This window comes from Ambystoma mexicanum, chromosome 11, assembly GCF_040938575.1.
Source record: "Ambystoma mexicanum isolate Mex_15411 chromosome 11, UKY_AmexF1_1, whole genome shotgun sequence".
NCBI lineage: Eukaryota > Metazoa > Chordata > Amphibia > Caudata > Ambystomatidae > Ambystoma > Ambystoma mexicanum.
In genome coordinates, this window is record NC_090934.1 from 1,272,853,312 (window position 1) to 1,272,877,094 (window position 23,783).

Sequence of the window (23,783 nt, forward strand, 5' to 3'; positions counted from 1 at the left end):
ATTGAGAAAAGCGAAGATAGGCACGCCAAGTTTGGTACAACGAGCAAGTGGGATAAATACAATTAAACCAGTAAATAATTTAACAAACTTGCTTTACAATACACGAATGGCAAGAAAATATAATGCAATTATAACAAAGCAGAACAAAGTAATAACAGCAGCCATGGGTACAGATGAGATGATTAGGTCGAAGGGAACCCTCTATTCTGCAATTCTCCCCCCCCCCCACCACCCGCCCGCTCCTCCCTCCCCCCCAAGATACTACTGGACAAAAAGTCCCATACATATGCCCAGATAGTCGCAAGAAATACTGAAACATCACGCCTCTGACCTACGTTAACCAAGAGAGGATGAAAACAAACGGCCATTGTAAGTAAGTCCTGCCCGTCCGGGGTCATGTAGGCGAAGCACAGCCTTCTTGCGCCTTAACAATGAAGACCTAATTCCTTTGAAGGAGTCCTGCGAAGGAGGGGATGGGGTGGGGAGATGTCAGGTCAACCCACCCTCATTCATCGGCTGAGGTAGCAATGGGCCGACACTGATAAAATAAATTCACTTTGCAGCCTTTATTTGATTAGCAACTTTAAAAAAGGTTTAATAGTAGGGTTTTCTTCTGAACGTGCGGTGTGGGGTGTCTCTGCAAATCACGGGGCTTTGTCATTTTGCATTCCCTTTGGGCAAGCATAGGGGAGAACAAGGCTTCTTGGGTGTCAAATAGCAAAACTGCAGACATCTAAGATCCTAACCCTCTCCATGCACAGGCAGATCTTGCCCAAATAAAAAACACAAGGGAGAAAAAGTGCTCATGAAGGCCAGGGCCGGCCACTATATCAAGTAAGAAACATGAATCCTGCGCGCGGGCGGAGAGGGGAGGGGGTGTGACAACTGTACTGGGCTTTTAAGAAACGAAAGTGACCCCTTTACGAGCTGACTTTTTGTTAGAATGTTTCGAGTTGTGGCTTTTTGTGCCCACATGTGCTTCAAGGAGACAGCAATGTGTTGGGTCTAGTGGCTGCCCAACACTGTTTATACACGCCGTGCTGCCCTGAAGTTCTCTTCGAAACATGAAAACAAAACTGCCAGGACTGGTTTCAGAGTAGCTCAGATTTGTGAAGAACCTCAGCGTTGGTCAGAACCGCAGTACGAAATATACAAGCACTTGCAAAAGCCAATTTGTTTAAAGTCCATCCAAAGGACCAAAAAGGGTTTCATTTTACATTTGCAGAAATCGGATATGCACATTTCAAATAATTTCCATAGCTTTGCTTAGCTCCTGGTTCATTTTTCAGCCATGTCAGCAACCATCATGCATGCTCAGAAATCAGCAAGGACTCGTACCTACGAGGGCCTTTTCGCCATATATAATGTTGCTGACTTTACTCGCGTTATAGTTTCATGCAGGACGGATTGTAAAGGACTGACTGAGTCGATGGACTGTGGTGCAAGCAGACACGTGGGGACCCTTAATGAGATGCTTCAGAAATAGTACCAAGTATACCGATGTATTCAGTTCTAGAAAAAGTTACACAAATTCGTAACACTAGGAAAAGTTACTGCAAAAATATTTCGCAATAATATACCGCTGTTTTTACCATCCTGTATTTTTTACTTACAGTTATAAGTCGTCACAAACGAGGAAAAATGCACATATGGAATACAAACATTACCACAAGTCGACACATGCAAGTGAACAACATTGTCAGGTGCCACCCACTATTCCAAGTTCCCTTCCATGAAAACACTGCTTTAGATAAGCTGCAATGGCCCAATGAAAGTCACTGTGCATTACTCCATTTAACCTCCCTGTAATGCAGTACAAAAGGATGGAACACATCCATACAAAGCAGTACGACACAACTAAACAAGCTAAAAAAAAAACGAACATTTGACCTCTCCATGTCAGACGATTACAGTAGGTTCAACAATATGGACAAAACTATGGCTTCTCTGTGGTGTGCTCTTTCTGCTTCACAAAAGCTGTGATGTCAGAATAATTCTACATAGCTCCTCCGACGGAGCTAAATTTCTTTCACACAAGAACTAAAAAAAACATTTTTCTAACGGACAAGTACTTCGAAAGAAAAAAAAGAAACGAAAAAATAAATAAAATAATGGCGCAATAGTCAAGCTACTTCATGAGAAGAGACATGCAGCCGCTAAGGTGCTTGGGTTGTTAAGCAAAGTTTAGAGGCCTGTATGTGACAATGGCAAGTGTGATGTAGAAGAGTTCAAGAGGACACGATTACTGCACTAAGAAGGTCTCAAGAGCCACGTGAACACAGCGCAGAAAGGAGCCCTGTGGGATTTAGGTAGGCTAAGCCAATATCATAACGAAGATGCAGCAGAGGGCAGGGAGATACTGCATAAAGATCTGATCCTTATACCGAACCATATCTCAGTGTAGTGAATGTGACATTAGTCTCACAGCAAAAACAGCCATATCAACAGCTCCAATGTCTTAGCTCAGTGGCTTTCACAATGAGACTACGCTCGGCTTCCTCCAGCATGCCTTTAATGCAAGAATGGAAAGCCGAAACAATGAAGCAGATACAAAACAGTAAGTGAAGGTCGCCAGAGGAAAGCTAAGGTCACAATCACAGGGCACAAGTCATTGCGAGATGTAAAGCATGGGAACCAATGTGGCAAACACAGGCAACACAGTACAAGCTGCAAGAATTAAACAAGCATTGCAAACCCAACAATTGTAGCTTTTGTTTAGGCATTTGCGAAGCACTCCCATTATGCAGAGTTGGAAAATTGATGGAGTTGGAAGCCACTAGCTCCTGCTTGTAGACTAGAAGAGCCTGGCTAGATTGACACCAACAGCTACCAAGAGCTTCTTTTGGCTCTCCAGGCCAACCGATGGCGAACAAAAACACACACCTATGTGAATACAGGGCACGCCTTAAGACTAATACGAGCCATAAATTATGGACAAAATTATAAGTGTGCATCTTATTGTACTTTTTAAATGTATCCTTCCCACCAGAGTGGTCATGGGACGATAGACAGGGATACCTCGAGGAAAGACACTGCTGTTTTTGCAATAAGGAGGTTGAGAAACCCCCATCATTTACAAACGAGTTGCTCCAAACCGTATGGTATGCACGTATAAGGTTACTCTACTTTGATTGCCAGTTTGGAAACACACCATGATCAATTCTGGGGTTGTATATACAGTGCTGTGTCCGTGGTATATACAGCAGCTGCTTTTTATGCATGGAGAGGTTTTACGTATAGGGACACAAATCCTTTTTTTGTTCTTACTTGATTGTACGTGCACTTAACTTTGAATGTGAAATAATGTACGTTTTTATTCTAGTTCTATAGATGGGTGTGGTAATTTTATAGATTGGTGATTCTGTATTGTGGTAAATCTGTATAATGTGTGTCTTTGAGAAGTATATTTATCTTCTGTGCTGAGGGCTTAATTTCTAACCAAATGCGCAAGGAAAAAAAATGCATACATACACATACCAAGAAAGTTATGGCGAGTTTAAAAAGGATTGAAAAAAAAAAACATTCAACCTGAACCAGGAGCTGCTTTTAGCTCCTGCTTATCCAATCTTCAAATGGCAACAGCCGGAAACTATTGCAATTACCTGGGTATATAAAAACTATACACCAGCCTTAGCTTTGCCAATGTTGGTTCTGAACGAGACTTCAGTGCAAGTTACAAATATAAATAAATTTGCTGAAGGCACAATTAATTAAGCCTTTTTATTACACCATTAGCGCATTTACAGCTGGAATTAAGCAGTTCACTCAGCAGACTACTTAGCATAACAGTCTCACCATCTCCCTCCTTGCTGTACTCCAATGCAATAGTTTCAGTTCTTCTTAGGCGCCACCAATAGCCAAAAGTAAAAATCAAAAACCAACACAAAGAAATGCAGCCTAATCTGTCTGAAATTGAAATTAAACATTGTAAAGATCCCTGCAAAGCCGGGAGGTGTTGAGTCTTGTCTGGGACTAAAAGCTGCTCTACAAAGATGCCACCAAAAGTAGTCTATGCCATCACGCCGCCCCCCACGCCACCTACCTTGGTAGACTACATCTGCCCGCCACCCTGTACAGCTGCACCCCTCCTCTGTATACTACCCCCTGCTGTATATCTGTTCTTTTGTTACCCCTTACAAGTGCTCAGTTATGCATCTGTATTGTTGTATACCTCTGTAAAGTTGCTTCTCCAAGTTTGGTCTGCGCTCAATAAATACCATTTTTTTAATTTTTTTTTTTTTTTTTAAACAGGCATTTCACTATCAAAAGCAAATTCTAGCACATGCAGATCCCCTCACCACTAACTGTGCCAAGCTTAAACATACTTTCACTTCCTAAATGTAAAAATATTCTCTGGGCCATCCTGCGAGTTCAATGTAAAACATTGTGACACTGGTCCATGTGGCCATCATCTTGCCTCCACTTCTGACAGAGCCCTAAATGCTCATATCAAAATGACAAGGGACAAATATGGAAGCACAAAACAGGCCATTACTGCCAGCAATTCTCATTTCACAACTAATTCGTGCTCCTTTTGAAGGATGATACTGCTATTATCCACCATGAGTCAAACTTTGGATTCAGTGCAATGAATGCTTGCCGCCAGGGTTCTGTTAAAAGCCATGCCCCGTTAAGCGTTTTCTATTCATCACGGGTCACTTACTTTGCTGTGGTTTTGGTTGATGCTCCTTTTTGTGTACAGGATTTCTTTTAGAAACAAGGTATTTGGATCTCCAACAACCGTTGAAGAACAAGAAGGATACCAAAAATAAATAAAGAAAGAAATCGCACGCATTTAGACGAACTTCACGTTGCCTTTAAATAGTTCTTCCTCATGGCTTGGCAATCAAATTGAAATCCTTAACAATGTCTTACTGGATGACCTACTTTACCAAGGGGCAGACAACAAAAAGCGCAGTCACTGCTTGCTAAATCTACTTACGCCTCCCCTTGGATAGCGGGAAGATTTTTTGAAGGGCAAGTACCATTTGCAGGGTACTTGGCCTTGCTGGCAAGTATGGATGTTTGAAACTTTGACATTCACTAAAATCACACTTTGCTGTAAATGGCAAATCAAGGTTTCACTCTGCATGGCTAGACTTAGGGTGGCAGCATTGCAACGAATACGAAGTGTGCTTTTGGTGACAAGCTACCTTTTATAGAAACCAGAGGTAAATATTCTGTCACCTGTTAACGTGGAGTGAGTGAATTTCTCTTAGGTTGAGAATGTAAATTATGGAACTCGCAGGACTAGTGGGATTTTTAAGAATTTGCAAGGCCTGGCAGTGTTCCATCAAAAGGTTACTTTAATTTCTTGCAAAGCTGATTGTAGACTTGGTGCCACAGCTACAAATGCATTGCTTGTACAGGTAACTATCGTGTCTAGGATTTTCTTGCATGAAAGCACCTTTCAGGCACTGGAATATATTATGGCAGATGCACATTTTCTTTAAACTGCTGCTAGCCACTTTTCACATACAGACCGGGACACAAAAACAGGCTAAGTTGCTGCCTGGCTCATCAACATTAAAGTTAAATCCGCATAATATTTTGAGTGACAATTTTCTACCAGCGTTGCAGACCAAGATGACTGGAAGCCAATATTTAGGGATACACTCTTTAAAAGCAGTGCTGGCAATGAACCGCATGAGTGATCCAGCCCAAAAAAAATAAAATAAATACATTCTCCACAGATCTCAAATCCATCTCCCCATTCCAGGGACATCCACGTGCATGTTAAAAGAAAATTACATTGCTGTTGTTCGTTCGCTTTAAACTATTGTTTGTTTTAAACTATGCTGCAGGGGCAGGTTTTGAATCGTGGTTCCCATGTTCAGAGGAGAGACACTTCCCCACAAGACGACTTTAGGGTCTGAGCAGGAGATCTGAAATACCCTGTCAATATTGCACAGTCCAGGAATTGATGTACTTTTTGGGGGATTTAAAAAGACGCACACATTTTATAACGTGCTGACAATACTCGACTATTTTCCAGTGGTTCATGAATATTCTAAGGGGCTGAGAGGAAAATGTTTATGGGGGAGGCGATGACACATACCAGCCCTATGCCCGTTCTCTGCCCGATGGGTGGGATGCCAGAAAAAATAAATAAAGTCACTTTCCACCACTGTCTGTTTATTCATTTGTAGTGCACGCCAGACCTGAGGCTACCAGGGCGTAAAGGTTACAAGGATATACATGACTTGGAATACATAGGTTACACATGGCAAAACAGCAATACAGTAATTGCAAGGTTCAGGTGAGCAAGGAGAACCAATAAGTACAATGAGAATGCGCACAACAAGCGAGCTGTGTGAGAACAAGGGGTAGCATGGATAGTTAGTGTAGCAAGAGGAAGGGGTGGAGGGCCTTAATGATCAGTTAATTTGAGCCAGTTGATGTAGTTCAGTCTGAAGTTAGGGTACGATTGATCTTCTCTAAATGCAGGCAGCAGGGAGTGCCATAGTTGGGCCGCTTTGACGAGGAATCTGCTGCCTCAACATTCGAGAGCTTAAATCTGGGGATGGTGAGGCAGTTAGTATAGGCTAGTCTCATGGGTCTATAGGAGGTTTTTCTACAGAATCTCTCAGTGAGATAGCTCTGAGCAGCATTGTTCAGGGATTTATTGGTAAGGGGGTCCGTTTTTAGATGGATTTTGTTGTGGTTCGAGAACCAGTCGTTTCGGCGTCTAATCTCAGATATGTGAGTTCTTCTGTCCGCGCTGAGGGCCGGTCTAAGGGCATTGTTTGAGGATTTGTATTCTTTGGATAATAATTTATTGGAACCAATATAGAGGGCATTACAATCTAACCTGGAAAGAATGAGGGCTCTGGCCAGGATAATGCAGCTATCAGAGAGAAGATTTGCCTGTTCTTATAAGCTTACAAGTGTGGCAGAAACCATGGAGTTGAATTGTTTGGTGAAAGAGAGTGGAATCGAGGTAGAAGCCGAGGGCCTTTACCTCGTTGGCCACCTTAATGAGGTGGCATCAATTATGAAGGAAGAGTAGTCCTGGCCTAGTTTTTTTTTTTTTTTAAGGTTGGTGGGGGTACCCAGGATGATAAGCTCTGTTTTATTATCATTCAGGCATAGACCATGGGTCACCATCCATGCCTGGATGAGTTAAACTCTTATTCACCAAGGCAAAATCCTTGACATAATCCCCAGAAAGTGGGAGGAGAATCTGAGCATCATCTGCATAGTTACTATCACTTTAAAGGGACTCTGTACCTGCCTGCCCGATGGGAACTTTACAGTTTGGGCATTTAAAGAAGGGTTAAACAAAGTACAGGAATTCTAGCAGTCACACCAATTTTCAATCGGTCTAGATCTAAATTGGCAAATGCACCCCTACAGACAAGGGGTGCGATGATCACTTTTACTCCCTAAAAATAGGCAAATACTCAAAAAATAAAAATAGGGAGTAAAGATACTCTCACAAAAAGTAGGAATCAAACGCATGGAACATTGTGGCCCTGCTTCACCCACACAGCTCCATGGATATGTTTGGACCCATAGTGCATGCAGCAATAAAGGAAGAAACCTGATCGGAAGTAGTAAATGGTCTTAGGTCAAATTACCTACCCCCCCCCCACTGGAATAATAATCGATTTAATGCCACTGCCACACATGAAGGGCTGGCAGATGGGGCAAGCCAGGTATGTTTCACTGTGTTGATTTATGCAGGCCGGGGGAGAGGGGGTGCAACGCCCTGAATATTTTTTTTTTTTTTTTTAATTCCAAACAACCCACAGCCAATGTTCTTTTCCCCCTTTCTGGGGGCTACACAAAATCTGCTGAATAAAAAAAATACGCCTTTTTTGTGCGACCTTCACAAAGCGGGAAAATTACATAGAACCTATATTTTAATAACCTACCTTTAATGTACATAAATAACTAGGTGCAAAGAAATAATGAATACACACCTTTTATTTTTCCAGTGAAAACACATTTTTACTCCCATTGGTAATTGGAATTACATTTTTCCCTAACTTTAAAAAAACAAAAAGGAAGTAAAATACTCCTACATCTTATCTGGAGCACTGCGTGAATGCATCTTGAAAAGCTGAAACAAAGCTCCAGATCAGAAGTGGATTTTTCAGCTGTGACAGTGTAAGGCTAGAAGGGGTATCGACTTGCATGAACTAAAAGCATACATTTTTGAAGGAAAGACAGCACACTGCAAACAATCTTCACAGAACAGGTGATTTCACTGCAACGGGAGAAATAAGTCATGCTTTACTGTAATCCTATTCCCAGCCTCTCGCATTACACAGGCAGCTTTATAATGTCTTGTATCACATACTAGGGGGGGCAGGTCATGTCAAAGAGACATCACGATCACCATGTGGTATAACAGGTCACCGATTCTCTCAGTGGCTTATCTTCCAGAACGTTTGATTAGGATTATCGTGCAGACTGGCGGGCACGAAGCCCTATTGAAGAAATTCCACACAGGTGGCCATTAGAATATCGGCGCTCGAAGCTTACAAGTGGATGCAAGAGTTGATGGCAAAGAAAGTATATATAGTTGGGCACAAAAGCTGCTCTGCCCTCCTACCACAAAGAAGAAATAAATCATGCCACACATTTAAAAAGAATAGAGTCAGCGATCAACATATGAGCCAACTCGCTACTGGGCAGAGGATTCATGCAGTCAGACGCAGAAGCAGTAGCAAGCTCGCTTCCTTTCTGAAAGTACAGCTAAGATAAGACATCTCTTAAAACCAAAGTGACAGCAGAGGAACAGGAACAAAATACCTCGACAGAAATATGCTGGGTGCGAGCAAAACAAACGAAGGCCACTAAAGTGAAAAGCAATGGCATTATATAACGCTGCTTACCCTGGGGGAGAATACGAGCCAAGCTTGAGTTAAGACTACATAAACACAGGGAGCTGTACTGGAGTCTGACTGGAGGTAACCAGATAGGGTGCCAGAAAAGAATGACCTGCACACACCAAGAATTAAGACAATGTGAATTACCAGAAGCGCATTGCCGACATTTCGTCCATCACAGCAGTTGGAACTAATGTCACAAATAGAAAGCCATGGGCTGTACGGCTTGGAAACAATTCCCATGAAATGTCAGGACAGTCTACAATCTTACGGACAAACATACATAGTTTGCAAAACTGTTATAATGTGCAACATGTCCTAATATGCCTTTACGAAAGTGGAGCATTTCATTTCAAAGAAAATCTTCATATATATTCAGCTAACCCAACCTTTGCTCCCAATGGAGCTGTTCAAGGGACGAAGTCTTATCTCCCCCACACCCCATGTAATTAACTAGACAAAACAACTGATTAAATAATGGTCCTTTCGGAAATTACACCTTTGACAGGAACCTCACTCATTAAGCCCATACATATGTAAAGAAATAATTGTTCCAAAGCACACACAATGGCCATCAACCCCATTGCACGTGAAACGTTCCCTTTCTTTCTGGTCTTTCTGGTCCCCTCGAATCCACTGAACTAGTGGTTTGCAAGGGTGCAGGTGACAACCTGGTGAACACCTCAGTGTGACACGCAGCAGCAACTGATGCTGTGCCACTGCGTTTACACATTTACATACCCTAACCGACATTAAAGGGAAGGGGGCACCGTAGAAAAGTAAGGCAGAAGAGACAAGGTACCTTTGAAATCCGTAAAGGTCAACATGGTTGTGCATACTCCTCACCCAAGGCATTGCCCCCAACATCGGAGTTTGTGCAGGCCTGAGAGAATAGTAATGCACAAGTGAGAATGGTTGGCTACACATGCCAAGAATGATCGGACATTCTAGAATATGCTGCCTTTTATACTGAAATAAACCACCATGGATATAGTTTCAGAGCCGTGGAATTGTCTGGAGAATACACAGAAGAGAAGCAAAATAAAATATATTTGTTGCTACCCCGACATTCTCTTAAAGTGTGAAATGAATAAATAGGGAGTAAAACATTGCCAAGGACCTCAACTCCAGTGCCTCCATCGCAAAAAGAGGACACAATAAAAGATGCCAACGGAAAAGACATGAACTACTCAATCTAGATTTTTATAAATGAAGATTCGTGGCGAAGAGTTAGTTATTCCTTATACAATTCCATCAATCTGCACCAAATTTTGCATAGTTACTTGTTAGGACCCTCCGGACATGACTGGCTACATAACATTTGGGCACTGCACCCCTTCCACCTGGAATTCAGCAACTTCACACAGGAGACAGTTGACAGTTACCTGAACTCGGCAAAAAAAAAAAAAAATCAATGTGGACGTGGAAGGACCTGTCCTCAAAACTATGCAGTTTCTGGGACATTTGCACCGCAATGAACGGCACCAGGACAGGGAGAGAGCACAGTAGGTCTCAGTATGCAACAGCACACCAACTCTCAACTCCCCCTCCCCCTCCGAGGGAGGTCTGCCAGCCACACACGCCCATTCTCAGTGCAGTTTACTTCATCAGAGTGCAAGGTACAACAAACAAATCAGAACAGCGACGCGACATACAGGATATTGATGAGCGTTGTCATGTCTGTCCACAGAACCCGTTCGGAGAGCGTGTACTTTTTGTTAGCAATAAAACAAAGGACCTTGGTATGCCATTATAAAGGGACAAGTAGTAGGTTTATAAGGCACAGTTTCAAAATTGAGGAGAGCTGGGAGTCATAAAGCTGCTGTAAGTAGCCTAGAAGAGTCTGGTCAGGCCAGTTTCTTGGGCTAATCAGGAGAATGCCCGGGGTAGAATCACCCTGGGGTGCAATTGCCCACCTTGGTGATGGCACAAATTGCCCAGGGGGCGCATTTACCTTGCGGCAGGCACCATTGCCTTTGGCTGAGCGCGATTGCTCGAGTAGGGGCAGCAGGTGCTGGCACTGCTGCTTATGCCCAAGTTATGTGCATGCCCCAGGTCCCCATTATCGCAGCTTTCGTGCCACTGCTTGGGGGCATAAAAGGGTGCCTGGTGCAGTGTTGTCATGTCCACTTAAGCAACTTTGGGCTTGTTTTTCACCAAAGTCGCTTATATTTTTTTTTTCCTGGTCGCTTGTCGCAGCTTTTGTCTGCTTATAGTGTTAAACACTTATAGGTGTGCTTGTTTCCCCATAAGCACAACCTTAAAAACAATTTTAAAAAAAATTTAAAAAGTTCAGTTGCCCCTGCAGCTAAGACCACCCCCCACCCCTGCAATCACAATGGAGCGCACAGAACTACTAATGACGGGCCATTAGTCCCTGAAGGCTTTTGTTCCCGTATTCCGATGGGCAGCGAAGTGCAATAAGGTGTGGGTAGTGGGCGTGCATTGTAGGCAGCTGTGCCTCTGCAGGTTTGCGTGTGTCAGAGGATTGGAGGGATAACGGAAGAGTCCTGGGGAATGCCAAGAGATGGGTCTTTGTGCACGGCAGCTGCAGTTTCATAGTTGGGGGCAATGCTTTAAGTGGGCCTAACTCCAAAAAGTGGAGCTCAGTCAGGGCCCCCGGCCACGACAGCAACCTCAACATGGTGGCGGGAAAATGTCCTAATGATAGGGCATAGCAGCTGTGAATGAAAAAAAGCACCAGGCAACGCTGTGGCTGGCACTTCTGCAGGAAAAACAAACTTAACTTCCCCTGGTGAACCTGTGCAACGGGTCACCAGAGGAAGTTACAGTCCTCAGCCACAACCCAGGTTATTTATGCAATGGTTGTCAGATACATGGAACCGACCAAACATTGCATAAATAAATATACACCCCTACTAACAATGAAACTATCCCAGACAATGCAGCGACCCAACTGCTTTCAGAGGGGAGCTGCAGGAGCGGTGCCTGGTGTGGTTCAAGTAAAAGAAAACGCTGCTTATGGCAAACAGAAATCAGCAGGTTTTAAGAATGAGTTTGCAGGACAATCCCTCGGTTTAAACCAGGATTTTCCCACAGATGATCAGCTCTTTCACTTTTAGCTAGTCATTGCTTTTCACGATTCTTGCACAGTCCTCCTCTCTGCATGAGCTCAGATCACAGTGCACACTAACACTGCTGTTGCTAGTTGAGGTGCACAGATGCCTGATGTTTTGAACCTGTGTACTGAGCATTTGTGGTCATCAATATTAATGACGTTACTTTTCAGGCAATTTTAGTATACGTTGTGATCATTTCAAAACGCTGTTTGTGTATTTGAACATACATATGTATTCCTATTTCTCCATGTGCAAACAGCATTTACACTTTCACAAATGTTTTCTTATACTGCCGTTATGGTTCTTTGCCATGCAAAATAAACACTGTCCTGAACATATATAGAAATTGAAATAGAGGACACAGATTTTCAACATCATTAGAGCCAAAAGACCATGTACACAGCATTGATATAAGTCACAGGCCTCTATGCTGATACTTGCAGCACTATGCTGATACTTGGAGCACTGTACATCTACCCTGTTTACTACATGGTGCACTGCACCTGTTGAAATATTTCAGAGCCCCCTGTGGAAATCTAAGCCTACATAGTGGGCTACATACCTACATAGTGAAGTAACTCATCAAGCTGGCCCACATTGGGCAAAACAACGTGCATCACATTCATCAAACAAAAACACATTGGTTGGGGCAGAGTTACTTAACCGCAGGGTGTAGTTTGGGAGCGGCATATTTAGTGTTTAGCTATGGGCACCAAATGGACTAGAAACTGCCCCGAGTCTGGGCAACTGACATCAACAGATACTTATGGCTCCCCGGAACTGATGCCAAACAAAAACACCTAAAACATAAGGGGTAGGTATACGTGGAAGACAGATTTGCCAAACCTATGTACTAGCTAGTTGTTCCCCCACTGTTAGCTCCTGGTCACTGGTTAACGCTGGAAACCCAGGAGCTCATTTTAGCTACCGCTTATCCAATCCAATTGCGATCCCCTGTAAGGCCAAGGTAAGAGGGCGTGGGAGAGAACCGTCACATTATTTCTTTTAAAAAGTGTGGGAGTCAGAGGCCAGTACTCCATGAGACCAGTCAAACGCGGTCGTGACTTCTTTGGGCACTAAACAGTGCGCCTGTCACATCTATGGAAACCTCGGGATGTTGTGCGGACGTGCCCTAGGGCGCACTCCCTGCGCTGCTCGGGTGAGAAGCCTCTGATGCTCTGATGGGGCAGGGGGCGCTGCGGCGATCAAGGACCACCCCTGTGCAATGAATCATCCTCGTGCCGGCGATGCGCGGCGACAGCAATGACATCACGAAGCGCAGACCCCGAGACGTTGACCCGAGTCCCAGGATAACCGAAGCCCTCCCGGAACCGGGCTAATGGGTGTGTGCCGCAGAACCGGGGCCCAAGCATTAGACTGCCGCGCCACCCACCTGACAAGGCAACACACTCACCCAAAAAATGAGGTTCAGGAACACCAGCACGGTCTTGGAAGAGGTGATGCCGCAAGTGCCCCCCATGGCGGCTACTGCCCGTCGCAACTGTCTCTCTCCTCCGCTCAACACGGCTGCAGACCGGAGACGCAACTAGATCCAATGAGCGCAAGTGGACGTCTGACACAGGGCACGCCACGCGACGCGATGACGACATGACGCACCTCTCACTGCGCACGCTCCCGGTAATCCACACAGCCTTCGGCTGTGCTGCTAGGGCGCATCGTACAATGCAAGCTTTGTGCGAGGTCAAAGGCAGACTGGTCACACTCATCGGCGGAGTGGTGTTCAATACACAGTGACCGTGACAAAGAAGCAATAGGAGACCCTTGAGAAGTCATCTGCCCGTCCACTCTGAACTCCCAGCGGGCTCTCACTCTCTCATGCATATTTGTTTTCAACATACATACAAGTAATCATCTGTAGCACTTTGGAGACCAGAATGAGACATGTAGAAATATCTCAAATATTCCTACTCAATTAACCCTCCAAGTGGTTTCTGTAGGTGTAACACTAGTAGTCATTTCCATTCCCTGTTGTTTAAAAGCTATGGAACTTCAGTCGCAAAGTGTCAATAAAAGACTTAAGGAAACACATTTTTCAACTGCAGTGCAGAGATACAACATAACTGATGATGACGCAGTCACTTCACCAGTAAATGCTTACACATTTAGTAATTTTTTTGAAAAGCGTTGCTTCATACAGGGACAGCGCCGGGACCTTTCAACTTTTTCGGTTGATATTGGCCCCAAGGGGAGCACTGTTGACAGTCTTATCACGAAGCAAAACACTTAATTTGTACATTAAATGTATGTTTCGCAGCATGCATGTCGCATGCTGTCTATGCTGGCACCCTCAGGCCATCAACTCCCTCTGGATGTGCAGTATTCAGCAGCATTCTTAACTCACGTTGCCTTTTTTACTCCAATTGAACTACGTTAGCAATTTGCTAACATGGAGATTAAAAGCTTTTCAGTGGACATTTAGGACCTGACGCACTACTGAAAAGTAACTTTGCACTGCCGACACAAACCCTGATTCATGGACAGTGCACAGTGTATTTTTGCATTGCAAAGTCTGGGCAAAGCAAGTGCATAGTAATTCTTGCAGTAGAAAATGACTTTGCCCGGACTTTGCATGGCAAAAATACACTTTGCACGGTTCCACCAATCAGGGTTTTTGTCTGCATGGCAAAATCACTTTTCAGCAGTGCAAATTCACTTTGAACCAGTCAAATATTCCATGAATCTGCCCTTAGTGTTTCAGCTCCACGCTAGCTGCCTGTCCCGTGATAAACTGCAACTATTAGCCCCCACCCAGCATTCCATTATCCCTCCATTATATTCTATGCCAACACAGGTGCTTCAGACTGGTTTTCCCAGCTGCAGGGAAGGGGCCCACCCAAACTTCATTTTGAAATGGGTCTCCACCAGTGCTTTAAATGGGCCAGTCCTACCCGGGCCTCAGTACCCACACTTCTTACTTTTGATCATTTGAATACCTGCACTTCTCAATGCCTGAAAGAGAGTACCGGTACTCAACTATGTTGCTAGGTCAAAATTAAAGTTTTTCATTTCAATTTATCGCAACTTAAAGGACTAAGCTTCTGTAGCCTTTGCTGGGGAAAGCAGCGCCCTCTCACTTCTTCTCTCTCCACGATAATGTTACCTTGAGGACCCACCATGCAGAAAAAAAAGGAAAGACAAACATGCATCTTGTGTTCACTCAGCACACTAGGCGCAAAAACACTTGTTCACTAAGTGGGCTTCACCTCTTACCATTGGTGTACTTTAATGGAGCAGGGATTGAATTGAAGAGCCTGGGAAATTACTTTTTTGAAGATGTTTCTTTGTTATTTGCAGTGCCTATTGTAACATATATATGTCTAAGTAATTGGAGATGTGATGGAACGTTTTCGACTGAAAACTTGCACCAGCTCCAGTTACCTACTGAATTTCATTGTAGGCAATGGAAGCGAGCAATAATAAAATTCCTCTTCCAAAGCTTAGTTTACAGCTACGATATCTGCTAGTTTGATAGGCAAAAAATGAAAGTCCCATTTAATATAGATATTCAAACTTTCTTAACATAATTCATAAAAACAGACTGGAAGTTTGTGTGAATGGATCTCAGATACACTGCTTTACCAAAGTGTGTGCTCCTTGGCACATAATTTAATCTCACTGGGCATTGTCTGCAAACAATAGGGTGCCTAAAAGGGACCTGTGCCCAAGCTGCTGTGCGGAAACAGCCGGCACCAAAAGCACTGCGCCAGAATGTCCGGCTTTGTAACTTGGTGAGTACCTACACTTCTTTTTTCCATCTAAAGCACTGGTCTCCACGATCCCCACCCCATCTTCAGCAGATTATTAATTCCATTTGTGTGACACTAATCAACTCCTGGTTTTAAATTTGAATTCTGAAACTCGTAGCCCAGGGGTCATAATGGAGAAATCCAAGACTGCAAGTCCTAGAATGCATGGCTTAAACCGGGACTGATCTCCCTTCTCCCGAATGGAAAGCATAATTTTGGTATGTACAGAGTTTAAAAAAAGAAATCATGCAGAATGATCGTGCCCTTAAGGGACATTTTGGCCCAGCGTGGTAGACCATTCACAGGGCTGCTGACGATGATAATGAATAATACAGGCAATTTGTGGAGATCTAAACATTAAATGTCTGGATCAGAGAGGGTTCCCTAATAAGTTCCTGCAGGCCGTAGCCGCTAATGTTGTGCCAAGAAACCAACTCTGGCACCAAGAATTAACCCAACGGAATTGTTATATGCTGAATGGTCAGACCACAGGGATATACCAGGTAAAACTACATGGAAAAGACAGTTTTCCGCTTGGACCATTTATTATATATGGAACTTGCGAAAATGTACACACGAAATTGAATGACTAGACATCCTACACATGGTTTAAAGTAATCACGACGCAATGCACTTGACATGGAAGTTATGGCCTAAGAAACCAAACCCCGATTTGTGAAACAAGATATGAGTAAACCAAAGGAAAAATAGATGAAAGATCACAACAAAAGATATTACGGCACTAACCAAATCCTATTCGCATCATTTAAAAGAAGGGAAAAGAGAACTATGCTACCTACCGCTACCAGCCTGTTACGAGGTGATTCAAATGGGTTTCAAGCATTCTTACTTGAAGCCCAAACATCAATTTAACGCCACATTGGCAGAACAAAATAAATTGTTGAGAGAAGATCTAAAGAAGTTGCATGCACCATTGATGAACAAAGCCATAAAAAAAAAACAGCGCTACCGAAACTGTGTGATGGCTTTTTGGATAATCCACGAGCAAGGACAAGGCGAGGTAATGCTCAAGGCTATCTGCCAGTCGAATTCAAGAGAGACTTGGTCACTCCTAAACCACACAACCTGTAATCAACAGGCAATCTTGAGTAGCGGAGTTACAGAAAGACCATGGGTCGAGCACTTCACCAGAGTCTTTAAAGACCCAAATAAAATGACAGAAAGCACTGCAACCAATGTGCAGACCACATGGATAATTACATTTGACCAACAGGACACTTTTGGATCCCGACCCTGCGGGTGGACTAGCGAGGGAGGATCACCCGGGCAGAGGGTCCTTGGGGATTGGGGAAAGGGTAGCAGAGGGCGAGACATGATATTCCCCATTTCCTGACAGTGATTTACCTTACCCTCCCTCAGCCTTTGTAGGATATTGTTATGCAGACCCTATCCCCTTGAAGTCAGACCAAGTACTGAGAAGAAGAAACAAACCCAAAGAGTAATGAAGACTACCCATAGGAAACACCACTATAGTGCTGGGACGAAGAAGAGGGAGCCGGAAGACTATAGAACTGAAGGTCAGGCATGTCCTGTTAATTGGACTAATTGGGGTCAGGCAAGGGAGCCTGGAAATGTACACCTGGAGCCTGTTAGAGACTCACAGGTGTGTAAATGGTGGAGTCCACAGAGAGTCGGGGAGTTGGAGAGAGTTGCAGGGAGCCAAGAGAGCAGCAGGAGAGCCACCCCAGCCTGTGGGAACCCAGAGGAGAACGGGACGCTGAGACACTGAAGGACAGCAGAGTGAGAGAAGCTATCATTGCATGGCGAGGGAGCCGTGTCTCCAAGAAGCCGGAGAAGTTGGGAGGAGGGTACCATGGAAGAGACCGGTCTCTTTTACTGTGGTCAAGAATTGCTCCTTCCCCTGACTGGAAGTACCCATCCAGGCGTATCTGAGGGGCATGCAGTGAGACCCTGACCGCAAATCCCAAATGCATCTGGTTGAGGAAACCAAAGAAAAGTACATCACAGTCGGTGGGTTTCAAGAGAATGCAAGGAAACCTGGTGCGCATATGAAAGTGAAAGAATTACATTGTAGCAGAGTGGTTGTGTGTGGTCGGCAGGTTATTGAAAGCCTCTGAGTGAAGGAACAAATCAAATCAAATGCAATACTTGAAGTGGAACTCGCAAAAACAGTGTGTCAGAGTAAAACAAATTGAAAGCGATGAAGGAGTCACCTGAGAGGAACCAGGGAAGTGCAATCAAAATACTGATCAGGCGAAATAAAACTGTAGTTGAAAATCAAGCAATCACAATATAGAAAGGAGAACCAAAGGAGCATAAAGAAAGGCAACCCCTGAATCTAAGAATTGGTGAAACTCAGACCCAAAGCAAAACCAAGTAAATACCAGAGGGAGTCACCCTCAAGACAGTGGCAGACATAAATCCACTGGTCACCATGGAAGATTCTGGGACCTTGATGCAAATAACAGGCAGAGTCGCCTGCAAGACGGTGGCAGAGATAAGCACACTGGCTACCAGGGAAGGGTTTGGGACCCTCTCCACAATCGTATTGGGGTAGAAGAGCCCCATGGCCATCAGGGAACAGTCTGGGACCCTGTCCATCACAGACAATGGGGAAGAGGAAACCACTGATGATGTAAGAAATGTCTGGGACCACAATAAAGAGACATTAAAGCAGAGTGGAAATCTTCCACATCGTAGTGGTGGAGATAAGTCCACTAATCACAAGAGAAGGATCTGGGATCCTAACAAGATCTGGGACATTGTTGACATCAAGTTAATGTTACGCTCACCTGACTCCCACGGAGGCGCTGGCCAGGATCGTGCTGCTGTGACCTCTTCTAAGGTGTTGCGCGGGGCTCAGAAGATGGACTGGACCGGGCTCCCAACTCCTGCTTGTCCGGCTTGCAAAAGTATCCTTCTGTAGGCGAGAATAAGGGATTAACTGTCTGCGGGGAATGCTACCAGCCTCCCCCTTTCCCCTCTCACCCTCCTCGAAACCCTTCTGTGCTTCCCGTGGCGTCTCACCTTAGGGTATTGAAGGGCGAGCTCTCCTTCCTGCTTCTGATGCAGGGGCGCGTTGGTATCCAGTTACTTCACTGGATTCTTGGTTTTATGAGAATCAAACTTGCTTGGCTTCCAGGTAAGTTCCTTGAAAGGTTCCCTTTTGTCCTTGCATCAATATGCTAATGTCAATGTCTTTTTCCCCATAGGGGCCGGGGTACGGAATGCCGGGGAAAAGGCACCGACCCGAGATGCGAGGTGCAATCCCTGTAGAAATCAGGTAAGTCTTGATGAGCGTTTTTGGGTAATGTCTTTTCATTCGCTCATTGACGCTAATGTCTTTTTCCCCATAGGCGCCGGGGTCCGGAAACGCCTGGATGCGGCGCGGACCCGAAATGAAAAGGGAATGACCCAACAGGTAAGTCTTAACATGGAGGTTTAGGTTTCCTCATTCCCTTCTCTCTCTCACCTTTGCTCTTGTCTTTTTCTCCCTAGGCGTGGAAGCGTGGCTGCGAATCCGGGTGATCGCTGCTGAACATGGAGGCGCCCTGTGAAGGTGAGTGGAATGCGGCGCTGCGGCGGTCGATGCGATGTGCTTTTAAATTAAGTGTCTTCCTTTGCAGGATCGTCGGCGAGCTGACTCCGGAATGCGGATCTTGCAGGTAAAGTCTTTTCCTTCTCCTATTCTCTCTTTCTCTTCCTTTGTAGGTGATCAGGATGCTGGCAGGCGTGGCAGAAGTCCGAATGCAGGAGCAAACACGGTGAGCGTCCAGCTGCTAGATGCAGAACAACGCGAAGCATGTGCTGCTCTTCGGGTGTGGTTTAAATAGCCTGTAAAGTAGTTCCAGGTATGTATCCTTCCACTCAGATATGTATTCTTCCTCAGACCACACCCGAGTGATAAAGTAGTCCAAAAGATAAAGTAGTCCCATTCAGTCCTCAAGAGGGCCTGGATGTAGCAGCACGGTCTGCTTCAGGTAAGTGCACATTAAAACACTTACACACATGTCTTGCTTTATGAGCCTGGCGCCTAAGGCGCCAGGACTGGGGTCCAGAATGAGCCTGGCGCCAAAGGCGCCAGGACTGCATCCAAAAGGCCCCAACTTGGGCCTGCTGAGACGTCCTTGGGGAAAATGATGTCTGCCTCTGGGGTTGCTGGGCTGGGCCTGGCTCCTTGGAGGTAGGCATCATGACAGTACCCCCCCACAAGGCCCCTCCCAAGGTTGTTTCCTCCGGGGGTTTTGGCTTGTTCGGGAATCTACGGTGGAACCTTCTTATTAATCGAGGTGCGTGAATATGGTTACTAGGCTCCCACGATCTCTCATGAGGTCCATAAGCCTTCCAGTCAACAAGATAGAAGAGTTTTGACTTTAACATTTTGGAGTCTAAAATGTCTTTCACTTCGAATTCTAACTCCCCATCAATTTGAATAGGATCTGGAGGCTTGGACAGTCGGGTTCCTGGTTGTACCGGTTTCAAAAGTGATGCGTGAAAAACGGGATGAATACGCATGTTGGAAGGCAAATCCAGTTTAAAGGCCACTGGGTTGATTATGGCTTTGATGGGGTAAGGCCCAATGAATCTGGGATTGAAAGTCCGTGGGCCCTTGAGAGATAAATGTCTAGTTGCTAGCCAAACCTGGTCTCCTACTTGGTAAGGAGGTGTTTTACTTCGGTGCAAATCAGCGTTTTCTTTGTACTTTTTCTTGGCTTGCTGTAAATGAGTTGTAGCTTCTTTGAAGGCTCGGGTTATTGTGGAATGCAGATGATTTACTGCGGGCATTTCCAGGGTCAGAGGTGGATCTAGGTCAGAGGTTCGAGGATGGTGACCATACAAAGTATAAAAAGGAGTTTGACCGGTTCCGGAATGCATAGAATTGTTGTATGCATATTCTGCGATCCAAAGAATGTCTTTCCAATTGTACTCGGTTTGGTGCAACATGCACCGAAGATATTGCTCGAGAGTCTGATTTGTCCTCTCGGTTTGTCCGTCGGTCTGGGGGTGGTGGCTGGTGGATAATCGCACATCTATTTGTGCTAGTTGGCAACACTTCCTCCAAAAATGGGAAATGAATTGACTTCCACGATCTGAGACTAGTACGGAAGGGAAACCATGTATTCAAACTATATTCTCCAGGAATTCCTTGGCCAGGATGGAAGCTGAAGGCAATCCTTTTAGAGGGATAAAGTGGGCCATTTTGGAGAACAGATCCACGATTACTAGGATAGTGTTGTAACCACCACACAGAGGCAGGTCCGTAATGAAGTCCATAGACAAGGTGTGCCAAGGTGCCGGTGGAATCTCCAAGGGTTGAAGTAGGCCGGCTGGCCTGTTCCTTTGACCTTTATTTTGGGCGCAAACTCCGCAAGACATCACAAAAGACTTAATGTCTTTTCTCCAAGAAGGCCACCAGAATTGGCGTTTGATCTTTTCTTCCGTTTTAGCGATACCAGGGTATCCTTCCATTAACGATTCATGATAATGAGCAATAACTAGTTCTTGCAATTCCTGACTTGGCAGAAATAACCGCTCTTGGAAATACGGTAAGTTATCCTTAACAGTGAAGTGGGGACCCTTTTGAGTCCATTCCAGTAAGGCTGAAGGGTCAAAAAGTAGTTTGACTCGAGTTTCAACGTCCTCGATGGTTTGCAATGAAGTCAAACCTAAGATTCTTTGTTCAGGTATTATCGGCACAGGTTCTAAACACGAATTGGGTTCTTCCATGCCAATCCGGGATAAGGCGTCCGCTTTGCCATTCTTGCAGCCAGGGCGATAGGTAATTATAAAATCAAATTCTGCAAAGAATAAAACCCATCGGAGTTGTCGTGAAGATTGGGCTTTGGCCGTCTTTAAATAGTGCAAATTTCTGTGATCCGTAATTACAGTGATGGTGTGTCTTGCACCGAGGAGGTAATGACGCCAAGCCTTAAAAGCAGATTTAATGGCCAGTAACTCTTTGTCGGTAATTGCATAATTAATTTCAGGAGCTGAGAATTTCCTGGACCAAAAGGCTACAGGTGTAGCTGGTTAGTTTTTGGATCCCTTTGCGACAGGACAGCTCCCATGGCTAAACTGGATGCGTCAGTTTCAACAATATACGGGAGATCAGGACGCGGGTGCTTCAACACAGGTGCGGAAGTGAATTTGGTCTTTAGGTCTTGAAAGGCTTGTTCGGCCTCTGGAGTCCATTCAAAATGTTTATTCTTACGTAAAAGAGCAGTAATGGGTTGGACTATTCGTGAAAACTCCGGGATGAATCTTCGATAGAAGTTGGCAAAGCCAAGCATACTCTGAACCCCTTTCACTGAACCGGGAGATGGCTATTTGAGGATGGCGTCCACCTTTCGTGAATCCATTCGAATTCCTTTAGGAGTCAGAACAAATCCGAGGAATTCAACCTCAGTGGTATCAAAGACACACTTTTCCAGCTTGGCAAATAGTTTGTGCTGGCGCAATTTCTCTAGAACTGCTCGAACATGTTTTCGATGATCTGACTCAGAAGATGAGTACACCAGGATGTCGTCGATGTATACGATGACACAAACATCGATAAGTTCTCGCAGAACATCGTTCATGAAGAATTGAAAAGCTGCAGGCGCGTTGCACAAACCGAAGGGCATAACCTGATATTCGAAGAGCCCGTATTTGGTGCGGAAAGCTGTCTTCCACTCGTCACCTTCTTTTATTCGCACTAGGTGATAAGCTCCCCGGAGATCTAACTTGGTGTATATACGAGCATCTTTTACTTGATCAAGAAGTTCAGGGATCAGAGGCAGGGGATAACGATTCTTTATCGTTATCTGATTTAAAGCGCGGTAGTCAATACAAGTTCTAAGGTCTCCTTCTTTTTTAGGCACGAAGAACAAAGCGGAAGAGACCGGGGACTTTGATGGGCGAATAAAGCCATTGGCAAGGTACTGATCCAAATACTGACGCAAATGCTGGTTTTCAGGTTCAGTGAGAGCATAAATCCTACTACACGGCGGTTGAGCATTGGGAACTAGATCGATCTGGCAATCGTAAGAACGATGAGGGGGTAGCGTGTTAGCCTGTTCTTTCTGAAAAACGTCCTGGTATTCAAGGTATTCTGCCGGTAGTTGAACAGTGGCGGGGGTTACTGTGGCTAAACCAATAGCTGGATTTCTAGGATAACAAGTGGGACCACAATCTGGAAAAGTTATTCTCTTTGTCGCCAGTCTATTCGAGGATTGTGTGTTTCTAACCAAGGAATTCTGAGGATTACTTGAAATTGTGGAGTCTTGATTATGTCAAACACTATTGCTTCCCGATGTCCATCCTGACTCACAAGTGTCACTTCTGTGGTGGAATGCGTTACCGGCCCAGAGGCTATTTCGGTACCATCAACCGTAGTAATGACATCCTGGTTTATTTTTGGATGCAGAGGAAGGTTCATCCTGGAGGCCAATTCGCGGTCCACGTAGTTTCCGATAGCTCCGATGTCGACGTATGCTTTGATGGCATGCAACCGTTGGGGCTTTTTTGGATCCACGAGCACCATTGGCAAGACAAAATGCGAGGTCAGAGAGTTCGTTTTCAAGCTCGGCAAGCGGACCTCTACGCTTGTCGAGCCAGGTCGTTTCCCGAAACAGGTTCCATTAAGTTGTTGTCAGAGGCACCAACCCCCTTCCTAGGTGGTTTTACCGGACAATCACGAAGAAAGTGACCGGAAGCCCCGCAATAGAGGCATAGTTGCTTTTGTCGCCTTCTCTCGCGTTCCTTCTGAGTTAACGGCCCCTTAACTCCCCCTATTTGCATAGGTTCCGAAGCTTCGGTATTCCTGGGGTTTACGAGGGTTCTGATCGCTACTCGGGTTTCAAACTTGCACCGATCTGCTTTCCTATTCTGAAGTCTGTGATCCAGTTGTACCACAAAGTCAATATATTCTGCGCAGCCCTGGGGTGGATTCACTACTTGGGCCAGAATGTCTTTTAGCTCTCCGCGCAGACCCCGGTGAAATAAAGTGATCCTTTTATTTTCAGGCCATCCGGTTTCCACCACCAGTCTGTTAAAGGAGGCTATATAAGACAAAAGATCTTGACTACCTTGTCGTAGAGATAGCAGTTCGTTGTCAAGGGCCTGTGCCTGCGAGTGTC

At 44.9% G+C, this 23,783-nt stretch overlaps 1 protein-coding gene across 1 annotated transcript in view; it reads right to left on the minus strand.

Annotated features, from left to right (window-relative positions):
- Nucleotides 1-13,667, minus strand: part of TSPAN3 (tetraspanin 3) — a 102,485-nt gene extending 88,818 nt beyond the window's left edge. Inside the window, exon 1 of the mRNA XM_069624740.1 lies at nucleotides 13,332-13,667. Coding sequence (XP_069480841.1) covers nucleotides 13,332-13,397 — 66 coding nt within the window. The 5' untranslated portion in view covers nucleotides 13,398-13,667. The remainder of the gene's footprint in view (nucleotides 1-13,331) is intronic.
- Nucleotides 13,668-23,783: the final 10,116 nt, after the last annotated feature.